The following is an 11,685-nucleotide window of genomic DNA, read 5'->3' as shown; positions in this document are numbered from 1 at the left end:
CATTTACCAGTTCTATTTTACATTTTAGCAACCTTCCTGTTTTACAAGCATCTTTAAGATTAGTTTTAAAAAGTTAGTAAAATTTCCATTGAAAAAAAAACAAAGCAAAAAAAACCCCAAGAAACAAAAAACCTCCCATCTCTATTCACTATCTTGGAGACATATTTCTACCAGGATTAGCCAAAACCTCCTTAAGTTCTGTTTTCGAAGGCCGCCATGCCCCCACACTTGATAATTCTGCAGTTCTACCCACATAACATAGTGCCCTGACGTCAAGCACTCTAAAGTTATTACTGCTGATTTTTCACTTAACACAGATCTGAATAATCCAACCAGTGGAGTCTAGATGTCTCCTTTGCTTACTCTGGACCTAATTCTGTCCTGATGATGTCAGCTGCTCTTTGGTGTCAGCAGAGCAAGGTAGAAGCCCTATGCCAAGGAGATAAAGGCATCTAGAACATAATTCAGTATGTTACTTATTAAATTGTATTCCTTACATGTAATAAGAAGTCTACACAAAGTAAGCAATTATTTCCTGTTGGCCCCGGGTCACCAACAATGGAACTCTCACAAATCAACCAGTCAGCAGCTGGTAAGAAGAGGAGCCCAAACCATGAGTGAGCTGAAAGCACTGCACTGGTCACTATGTACGTTTTACTGGTCACTAGGTATGGTTTTTTTGACTTTGAGCTCATTTGCTATGCCAGCAGTTGGTCAGACTGTTCCACAGGAGCTCTGCCTGTCCTGAGAGTTCCCATCTATCCCATCTATCGCAGCATTCAGCTCACAACACACTGGAGTTGCTGAGCTAATTTGCTTTCTTGGAAAGTGTTCAACAAAACCAATTAAACAGTATCAAAACAAAGAAACAAAACTAAGGCCCAAATAAAAACACCTCTCCCTGTTCCCCCCCAACAGTGGGTTCCCTGCTATTCCCAAATGTTGGGGAAGATGAAACAGGAAAGCCTTATAAATATGATTGCCTGACAAAAGATTTTGGGAATATGAAAACTATAAGCGACATCGAAATGAAAGCCACCTTTGAGATACCAAGTCTTAGTTACTGAACAACTGGAAAACAATGGTATGGCCGACTGAAGGTAATCCCCTCTTGATTGAACAATACCCTCTGCTTGCAGGCAGGTCCAAGGGTCAGAGCAGACCCTACTAGCTCAGCAGAAGGGGTCCAAAGAGTAGTTTTTAGAAGTTAAGATGTAACACTCTATGGTAATATAAGAACTCTTACAGGCTGTAGGTAAATGCTATAGGATTTGTATCTTGTATTAGATTGGTTAGTGACAATTAGAATATTCAGTACAGAAGATGATTTATTGTATTGTAACCAGGACTTCACCATTCCATTCTCATTACTCTCTCACACTCTCATTCCTCTCTTACTTATCTCTCACTCCACTCTACTTACTTGCTCTTACTTTTACACTCTTGCTCTCCTGGGCCTGCTCCGAGCTGCGGCTGGCAGCTCTAAGCAGTGCCCCTGTACCCACACCCTTTGCAGTAAACCACATGTTCCAAGATCTGACTTCAGAGATCTCTCGTCTCCGTCCGTCCCGACCGTCCAACCCACCAAAGCTCCCACACCCAAAGACCTGGAAAAGGAAGCTACAAACATGTTAAGACTATAGAAACTGAGTTGCCATCAAAAAGAAACATACTACACCCATCTTTAGAATTAAACTTGTTTATTTTTGCCATAGAAAGCTCTAAGAACTAATATCACGTATTGATTAATGAAAAGTGGAACACAACTTTAAAAAGTATGTTAAGGAAAGACTGTACAACTATATACATCACAGACCGGGAAAAACCAAGGAATGATTCACGCGGAACATTTCCTAGGCAATAGCTGTAGAACTCAGAATTCAATGTATATAGTTGTCAGCTTCTGCATCTTTTTATAAGCTGCATGCCTTAACAGAACAAAATAAACAAGCAATAGATGTTATTTCAATATTTATTTAGTTCACATAGTGGAATGTTATGGTATGAATCCCCAAAGAAAACCAGACAGTGAGGATGCAGCCACCATTACCATATTCTGCAGCAGATCTGTTAATGGTTTTATATGCACAATAAATGACTGTGAGGTTTGCTACCTTAGTCTGTTGAAATGTTTAATTTCTATATAAATGCTTTGTCAGATTCAACCTTTTTCTTCCATTATCCCAAAGCCAATTTCTTAATATTTACATAAGTTTTTTCATTAAGTTAAACTGGAAGTTAACTGCTTACAAAAACAAACAAAACCACAAATATAAGTGCAATAGCCAGAAATCTAAATATAAAAGCTTACTCATGGCCCCATAAAAAGTTTTAAAGGAATGGATTTTAAATGTTTCCAAACCAATAAATACTGGAAGTGAAATTTAAAAAATGCTTTACATACCTCTGGACTTTGGATATCAAAAATCACTTCCAAGGAAAACTGAAGACCCTGAGACACATGCAAGCACGAGTCTTCTAGCAAAAATAGTTACAAAGCCCTAATTTTCCAGTTTTCCTCCAAAAAGAGACCTTTACTAGGCACAGTTTAATTTAAGGTTTTAAATATATCAGCAGCAAATAGTGATAGCCATTATGTTTAATTTTGCACTTTGTAATGTATGCTTAATTCCAGATAACCCATACGGGCCATTTACTTAAGAGTTGGACTCTATGATCCTTGTGGGTCCCTTCCAACTCAAGACTATTCCGTGATTAAACATGTGTCATGTCAATAACAAAAATAACATTGCATTTGTTTCATCACAAAGTTCAGGAAGCCCCACCATAGCACCAGCCAGCTGTGGCTGAGCTGCCTGTGCCGACACAGGCAATCCACACTGATGTCACATGAGGATAATGTTTGACTGCAGAAATGCCACCACAGTTACATCCCACATTTAAAGCATTACACATTGTATTCAAAGGAATCTGCAGTATGATCTGGAAATAATCAGGTATATCATGTTCTTGGCTGACAAAAGAGAAGTGCTGAACACTACATGCACCAGGTATATAAATCCTCCTCCCATCATTGCTCACACGGATTTCTGGTATCTTCTCTGTAGCACTATTTAAGCACCTTTCTGTCTAGAGTACTCTATGTCTAAAACCTCTAACTTTGAAAATCATAAAATCAAGATGCTCACTTAAAACATGAAAAAGAAAAGAGAAACCTGTAACTGCAATTTAAGCAATGAAAGGTTTCCATAACTAGTACTATGCACCACAGTCTTTTCTCAGTCACCTCTAGAACTTGAGGAGTTTTCATATTACCATTTACAAAAATTCAACAAGTCACTAACTCTGAAATGCTAAACTATGACTCCAGTAAACAGCTGTTTTTCTCAGATCTACCATTTCCTGACCAAGTTGGATATCTAATTCATCTTCTAAGTGCTTAAACAGGCACCAATTGCAAGGAGATTAAAAGGGCAACATAATAAACCCAAACCTGGAAACAGGTGACAACTAGACAGCTGCAGAGAAATTATACAGTGGGCCATGGTGGATAAAGGGTATTTTCTGGTTGTTGGTTTAGTCCTCATCTTCCAAAATGTATATATGGGGGCAAGTGTGGGGGGGAAATCCAAATCCCTGTTTCACTTGAAGATCTAGCCAAACAGGCATACAAGATCCTCAGCAGTCTCAGTGCTAAACCAGTACAGCACTTACATGAATTCATAGTTGTGAGAAGCCTTCAGCTAAAAAAAAATATATTTTTTTATCATAAATTTTAAAATTCCGGACTGAAGCCCTTCTTCTTGAAGGGAAAAAAAAGGGAACAGCACTTTTTATCAACCAAATTACTGGAATTTTTTCCAGCAGTAAGAAAACCTAACAATGTTCCTCACGCTTTAAGAAGGTGAAATTATCTCCTTCCTAAGTGTTCTACTCTTCTTCACTTTGGAGCTTTGTGGGGTTTGGTTTTTACCTTGCAAAAAGAGTAAAATATCGTGGTCCAGGACACTGAATACTTTGCTCACCATACTGCCAAGTGTAAGTAAAGTTTGTTCAAGTTAGCCCTAATGGAGTATTGCTTGTTGACCAGACTGTTTGCATGAAGACATGTAACATTTATAAAAGCAGAATTAAGATGCTAGCTCAAAAACAGACTACTCCAGTGTAGTAGGGGATCATGTATTTTGGCCCCTTGCTCACAAATGCAAATTGTGGGATTATTTTTTTTAAATGGTTCCATGACCAAGATACTATGACTAAAAAGTCTTATTGTTTTCTTGGTTAACATCTAAACAGAATTCAGCATTAAAGTGCTAACATGAAAGAAAGGGTTTACATGGTAAGTATGGGTACAGGAAATACCTCAATTATTTTAGAAATATTTCTAGCTCTTTAGAAGGAATTGTACATTTTCAAGCTACAAATCCTCATGGTTTGACCAAATTTAACATACCAGAAAACACTGCCAGTGCCTTAGAAATGTCTTACTTTCTATTCACGTAAATTTTCTGATTAATTGCTTCCACAAATCACTGCAGTTAACATGGTCCATCTAAGTGCTACCATTTGGTGACTTGGTAGAACAAGTTAACTTGTTTTGACTTTAACCTTTGATTTTACAGCAATTTCAACAGTTCAGTTAAAACAGCTGCAATGCTCCTGCGCTGAATCCTTTTTCCAGCATTTAAAACATTTCAGTAAGATTCTGGTATCACGAACTCAAATTCCGTACTTCCCTCTGATGGGTTTTGTTTAAAAATTGTTTCATTTCCCTGTGGAACGAAAATGTCATCCCAGGTGATTTGTTTAGCTGGAGGGTTGGATGTTGTTCCTTCAGTGCCATCCTTCCCTGAGCCAACACGATAGACAATTCCCCCCTCATTTATCACCGGGACACTGCTGGGGCGGTCACTAATGTAGGCGTACTGTCTGATCTGCAGGGACCTGCAGGGGTGCAGCCGGTACAGCTTGGTGTCTCCGGAAGGGTCTTGGCTGTGCACTGATCTTATGTGGGAGGCCGTAATTTGGTAGCTGATGAAAGATTTGCCACACGTCAAGCACTGGTACCTTCGCTCCCCAGTGTGGTGAAGTTCATGCTTGGTACGATACTCTGCAAGAGCAAAAATTTTGTCACAGTAGCGACACGGGTACTTCTTCTCCCAGGAGTGGACATTGAAATGTCTCCGCAAGCTCGTCAGACATGCGTATGACCTCTTGCACACGATACAAATGTAGTAGACTCTGCCATCCACTATGAGCTCATAGTGGTCATCATGCTTTACTTTCATGCGTTTCCCCTTTGGAGATTCATCACCAGACTTTGTGGGCATGTCATCAGGCTTGGCTTCCGCTTCCTCGGAATCACCCTTCACAGGGATGACTATGTCGTAGGTATCCTCACCGATATTTGCATAAACCTTACAGCCTGTGGATAAGCCTCCTATTTCAGTTGCTGTATCTAATGTTATGATTTTCTGCCCATCTGCCACATTCTTTGATGCTAGACCCGAACTTAATTCTTTGTTGTTTCCCGAAAGGACATCTGAGATTTTTATTTTAAATTCTCCAGGTTTAGCAGAAGGCTCTTGTGAAAATGTAACAACCTGTTTTTTCTGTACACCTGTTCCTTCAGTGCTCACTGCCTTAAGAACAGCAGGTTGCTGAACCAAAGAGCTGCTGCTGACCGAACCAGGACTAGAGGAACTAATGATATCAACATCATCTTCAACAACCTCTTCATCATCAACAGCAGTTGCTTCCACTTCAGTTACGGAGCCATTATTGGGTGGCTGCTGGTTCTCCTCAAGTAAATTAATTGTAGGAGTCACATGTGTTTGATGCAAGGAGCTGGCACCAAGTGATGAGTTAAGCAGAGGCTTGTTTAGCACAATGATATTAGGAGTAAAATGCTGTGGTGTTGCCGAGACAAGTGATTCAGCACCTGATTGTGTTTGGTTTGGGCTTAGCTGACTGGCAGACAAAGTGAGGTTCTGAGCTGCTGTGGTATTTGTCAAATGGGGAGAGCCACCACTGCCACAGGATTTTTGGTCAGAAGCTCCAGCTGGACTTGAGCAAGGCTGGTTCTGGCTTGCAGCATTTTTGTCTTTAGTACATTCTTTTGGAGGAACAATCTCAGAACAAAAAATTACATCATCATCCTCATCATCCGAATCACTCACTGTAATTTTTGTAGTCTCATATTCTATGCCATGTAAGGAGAATGACTGTGTTATAACTGGCATCCCATCTGTTGCCTCTTGACTATCTGGCCTGATTACAGTTACCTGCGTTTCAGCATCTCTTTGATTTGGACTAGAAGCTGAAGTTTCTGAAGCACTGTCTTTCACCTCACTTAGCACATTTTTGCCTTCAGCCGGAGGTATGCCCAGATCAGCTATGAATTTAACACCCAGCTGCTGCCCTGATTTAATCAGTTCATCAAGTAAATCAGATCGAATGCTGATTATTTTGGAACTATAAATATAATTAAGAATTTCTGCAAAAATTTCTGCTCTTACAAAGCTCAGTTCAACCACTTGACCAGCCACTGAGAAAAGCTGGTGAAAATAAGTGCTTGAGGCTGAAAGAATGTTTCTGTGAGCTCGGAATTTCCGGTCTTCCACGATGACTGTAACATCACAAAAAAGTCCATGGCCACGTTGCTCATTCAAAGACTGAAGGAGCACGCTAGAATACTGCGTGTCTGTTGCAGAAATAAGTTTTTTCCCCTCCATTCCTACAAAGGGAAAGCAAAAGATATCAAATTAGTAAAAATGCAGATTTACAGTTTTAACTGCATGAGAACATTCACATATTTACTGTCTATTCTTTCTTTAGAAAAAAACAAACCTGAGATACTGTTCAGAAGATTATGTGCTACTGCACTCCGCAAATTTCTTATTGTTGTTTGTCCTTTCACCTTCTACACAAGGTAAGTGGAATTCTGAATATATCCTCTGTTCTTACAAGGTGGGGAACAGAGCAACACCACCTTACCTTATGCAACAGCAAATAGGGTTAATTATAAAACCAAGAAGATGGAAGTTTTGGGTCCATCAAGCAGCTTTAAACATTATTAGTCATTTCTTTTTAATTGTGAAATATTCTGTAAATTGTCATGAGAAAGTCCAATAACATGAAGTTATTTACGGTCAGACAGCAGAACCTGTGTGTCTGTATATTACCAGTCAACTGAGTTAATGAAAACGCTATGGATAGTACACTTCCTTCCCCAAAAAAATAAACTTATTTTGATCCCACGTCATATATTTGCACGGCTTTGTATTTCAAACCGAGATACTGAAGCACCGTAACAAAACAGATCTGCTAAGTCAAAGTAACCCATCTGTCAGCACTGCCCATTCAAGCCCCCCCAATAAACTGCAAAAAACAACATCAAAATACAGAACAGCGAGTCACGGGCTCTAATTTTACCCGTAAAACTTTATTTCCGCAGGCCGGGCCGGGCCGGATGAGACGCCGAGGCCGGAGCCCCGCGGCCGCCGCACGCCAGCCCGGGGAGCGCGTCCCGCCCGGCTCCCCCCGCGACCCCGGGGGGCTTGACCGTGAGAACGCGCGCTCCGAGCGGGGCCGCCGCCGGGGTAGCAGCGGCCGGCCCGAGGCCGGAGGCCGAGCGGGAGCGGCGGCGCTGACAGCGGGCCCGGGCAGCGGCCTAGCGGCACCGGGCCCAGGCTAACGGGCGGCCCCTCCGCCGCTCCCTGCTCGCCGAGCCGTGCTGAGTCCCCAGCGGGGCGGGAGGGACAGCCGAGCCCCCCGGGCCCACGTTCCCCCCGTTACCTGCGCCGCGCTCCGGCCGCGGCCCCGCCGCCTCCCGCACCGCCGGCACCCGCCGCGCCGCCGCCGGGGGGCGCTGCCCGCGCTGCCCTCGGCTCTGACCCGAGCGGCCTCGGGAACCTTCGGGCCGGGGCGGGGCCGGGCCGCGCTCCCGCCGCTCCCGCCCCCGGGCCGGGCCCGCCCCGCGCTCTCCCGCCGCCGGCACCCCCGCGGCTGCGGCGCTCGGCGCTCCGGGGGCCCCGGACACTGCTGGGACGCTCCGCCTGCGTCACCGCCCTCCGCCTGCAGGAGGCCGGCTGCGGACCCCGAGGTGCCGAGTGTGTGGCCCCGACCCTGCTCCACCGCAGGCCTTGGGACGCCTCGGGTACCGCACACGGGCCTTGCTGCGGCCTTGGCAATTCCCGCCTGGCTCCCGGCTCCCCCGCGCTCCGTGTCCCGGGCGGAGGCGGCAGTAAACCCCTGACACCTGCCTTACGGCTGACCGTGTGGACAAGGCCGTGGAGACGCTATTTCCCGCTATCATTTCCTTCCCGCGGGCACTTGGCGCTGCCCTACCAACGCTGGCGTAGCCGGCACGTCCGCCCAGCACCGAGGGGAGCTGAAACCCAAACCTGAACACCCTTCCTCCTGCTGCAGGAGCATTTATTTGGAATTTTTTGCACCTCAGTGACACGTGTTAGACTCTGCCAGCAGCTGTACAGACGTACACGGCTTTGGCACAAAGTACGTTTGACAAAATGCGACTCTCGGCACATTCGACATGTGGCCATCAAAATGACACATCCACAGTGTGGCCTCTTGGAACCTGTCGCTGTTCAGGGATGCTCGAAGAACACCAAGTTCATATAAGATATCTTTCATCTTCAGTTACTGATCTGTTCCTTTTTTTCCCCCCTATGCAGTCTGTGGACTTGAACCACAGGGGTTCCTGTTTTTTCTTAAGATTCAAAAACTTTGACAAGAACAAATGTCCTATCAAATTCAACAAAAATATGTACAGGCCACAGTCAGTGGCAGAAATTACTGCACTCCTTCACTACATAAATCAGCAATGAAATGCTCCTGCCCAGGTTTTTGAGCTCTTCTAGCAAGAAAATCACCTGTATTTGTACAGTTAGTAACAGAAGTGCCTTTTTGAAGTGAGCCTTCAGATTTTAAATGTTACAAACCCAGTTTTTGTTTATTTATAGGTTTTCCCAGAGAATCAATTGAAGGAGAATAAATAATAGAAAACACTCATCAGGGAAAAGGCAGGCTTTTCTTCCTCATATGACCCGTCAATTCTTTTCTCCTTTGATACAGGTTCTTAGTAATTTTTACACAGGAGGCTATATTAAATTAAAAAATACTGCAATTGTTTTAATACTTAATCCAGTGCTTTTTTTTTCCTCCAAAAATGTGTGTTATAAATGTGTGATGGTCCAAATTTAAAAATTTCTTAGCCTTTCATCCTCCAGCTTTAAGGACTTTTCTTCTCCTCACTGCCTCTTCCAATACTAAATAACTAACAGGAGAATTTACAGCTACAGATGAGCACTGACTTGGAAGGATCCCTGCTCCTGAGGTGTCACCAGATGTCAAAAATCAGGTTTGAACCACTTACTCTTAGGCACAGAAATGCTGGCTGATTTAAAAGCCTCTGGGAGAGCTGCACCATCTCCTTGACTTTTACCTTTTTTGCAGCAGCTTTTCTCTATGGCAACTCCTTCTGTCAGATATAAAATCTGAACCCCACTGTCACATTGCCACAGTCAGGACAGAGCTAATGCTCTCCCCAGCTTAACCAATTTGACAGAAGCTGCCGTCATCTTCCTGCACCTGAAAGCTGAATTTCAATGTGCATTTTTTTGTCAGCATGCATCTCCTAGTTTGGGGGCTGTTTTTTCCACTTTTATTTTAAGATAAGCCTAGAAAGTGTTTGGTGATTCAAGTCACAAAAAACCTTACAATATAAATAACAATATAAAAGAACCATTTTATCTAAGATATTGACAAGAAACATCTAGGATATAGAACTAAACTTGGTATTCTTGGAACTGAAAAAATAAGTAAGACACACAATAGCAACTTTTATTTTGATGTATAAAAATGATCAAAAAAACTCTGAGATGGAGGCTCTGAAAATACGAAGTACAAATTTAAAGAAATTTATGTGCAGGCTTTTGTGAGAAGACAAAAAAGTATGCAATTCAGTAACGAGTTTTCAATTAAGCAATTTGAGGAGCTCTTTTGTTTTAAAAATCCAGTTTGTGAGAATAGAAAATTCTTTTAAAGAGCTGAAATTTGAGAGACAAAGTAACATTCTCCATCATGAAAACATGTATTTTACATTAAAATAAATTAAATGTTATAAGCAGAACAGTTAAGGGTTTTCAATAAAATTGAAATTCAATAGTTATCCTAAGACTACCTTTAAAGACAGAAATATTCTTCCACTGTGGGAATTTCAAATAAAACATCACTGCTTCTGAAAGACTCTAAAATACTAATTTCCACTGCGTGTGCTTTGAAGAATTCTCTGAAAGTATTTTTCCTGCCAATCCCATTACATAAAGCCTCAAATAACTGAATTAAGAGTCCAGCAATCCTTTCTATTGACATTAGTAGTTGCTGTAGATGCTGTTATGTACTGCATGGGCATTATATAACTTGTGTACAAAAGCACTTCAAGTCACCTTATATTATTAGGTAATAGAGGTGCAGAGTGCTCTCGAGGCAGATGTTTTAGTCATCATTTATTCAGCTCTATTTGCCAAAATAAGCACAGCACCCCAAGAAGGGAGAAACTGGGCTGTCCTCACACAGACACGAGCAACACACACGGGCAATCTCTGGTAACTTTTCCCTCCCAGTTCTGCACGTGGTTACTTGCATTCAAAAAAATACACAATTTAAATAGGCTTCCTCCATCTTACAGATTTTTTATGCTGCTTATGATAGGTTTGAGATCTAAAATACTGTTTCATTTGTGAAAAAGAGACTGACATACCCTGACATCATTTCTAGACAGCATAAACCAGCATGGGCTTCCCAGGGTGGAGGAGCTGTCCAAGACGCCCAGTTTACACAGAGCTGGCCCGACCCAGCGATGTTACACTGCACTTCCCAGGGCTGAGCAGAAACTCGGGGATTTTTTAAGCTCCATGGCAACGTGGTCAAACCTGAGGGGGAAGGGCACTCACAGAAGAGGGAGAGTGGGTATCTTATCTGAATATATCATTTGTATCGTCTTCATAGATAAAAGTTAAGGTTGGAAAAGACTTAAGATCATCAACTCCAACCGTGAACCCAGCACCATCACCATGTTCACCATTAAACCATGTCTTTAAGTGCCATCTCCACAGGTTTTTTTAACACTTCCAGGGATGGTGACTCCACCGCTTCCTTGGGCAGCCTATTCCTGTGCTTGACAACCCTTTCCATGAAAATATTTTCCTAATACCCAACCTAAACCTCCCCTGACCCAACTTCGGGCCATTTCCTCTAGTCCTGCCAGTCTTGCCATGACACGCTGCCACCGGACCGGCGGCCAACGCCGCGTCAGGCCGCGCTGGGAGGTGCCGGACGGCTGAACATTCGAAACCGGGCCTTGCCCGGGCCGGGCCGTGTCACGCGGCACCGGGCCCGGGCAAGGAAGGGGAACCCCACCGGGGCACGGTGAACTGTCCGCGGGGCAGTGCTGTTCCCGGGTCGCCCTGGACAGCTCCCGGGGCCGCGGCCCCGCGCTGATGCCCGCAGAGCGTGACGGAGCCGGGTCCGCGCCGCCACCGCCCCCCGCCCGCTGCTCGCCCCCCGCCGCCGCCGCCTCACCTTCCGCCGCCGCCGCGCACGCGTCCATCGCTGCCGGGCGGCTGCCGCGGGCCACAAAGGGAGCCGCCGCCGCCGCGACCGCCGCCGCGTTGCCGGCCGGGCGGGTGGGGCGGTGACCCC

The 11,685-nt window shown here is 44.1% G+C and overlaps 1 protein-coding gene across 2 annotated transcripts; it reads right to left on the bottom strand.

The window, feature by feature from the left end:
- Positions 1-1,683: 1,683 nt before the first annotated feature.
- On the bottom strand, positions 1,684-11,671 carry ZBTB33 (zinc finger and BTB domain containing 33). Of its 2 annotated transcripts, none has more exons than XM_048318950.1 (2): positions 11,566-11,671; positions 1,684-6,697 (listed from the first exon to the last, which is right to left on the bottom strand). In XM_048318950.1, the coding sequence occupies exons 1-2, from the start codon at positions 11,591-11,593 to the stop codon at positions 4,656-4,658; spliced, it is 2,070 nt and encodes a 689-aa protein (XP_048174907.1). In that variant the 5' UTR covers positions 11,594-11,671; the 3' UTR covers positions 1,684-4,655. The 2 variants fall into 2 exon arrangements, with proteins under 2 accessions (XP_048174907.1, XP_048174908.1); XM_048318951.1 differs by lacking the exon at positions 11,566-11,671 and adding an exon at positions 7,759-7,809.
- Positions 11,672-11,685: the final 14 nt, after the last annotated feature.

This window comes from Corvus hawaiiensis, chromosome 14 (assembly GCF_020740725.1).
Source record: "Corvus hawaiiensis isolate bCorHaw1 chromosome 14, bCorHaw1.pri.cur, whole genome shotgun sequence".
Taxonomy (NCBI): domain Eukaryota; kingdom Metazoa; phylum Chordata; class Aves; order Passeriformes; family Corvidae; genus Corvus; species Corvus hawaiiensis.
The sequence above is the reverse complement of the archived record's forward strand: the minus strand, read 5'-3'. Positions and strand labels throughout refer to the sequence as shown.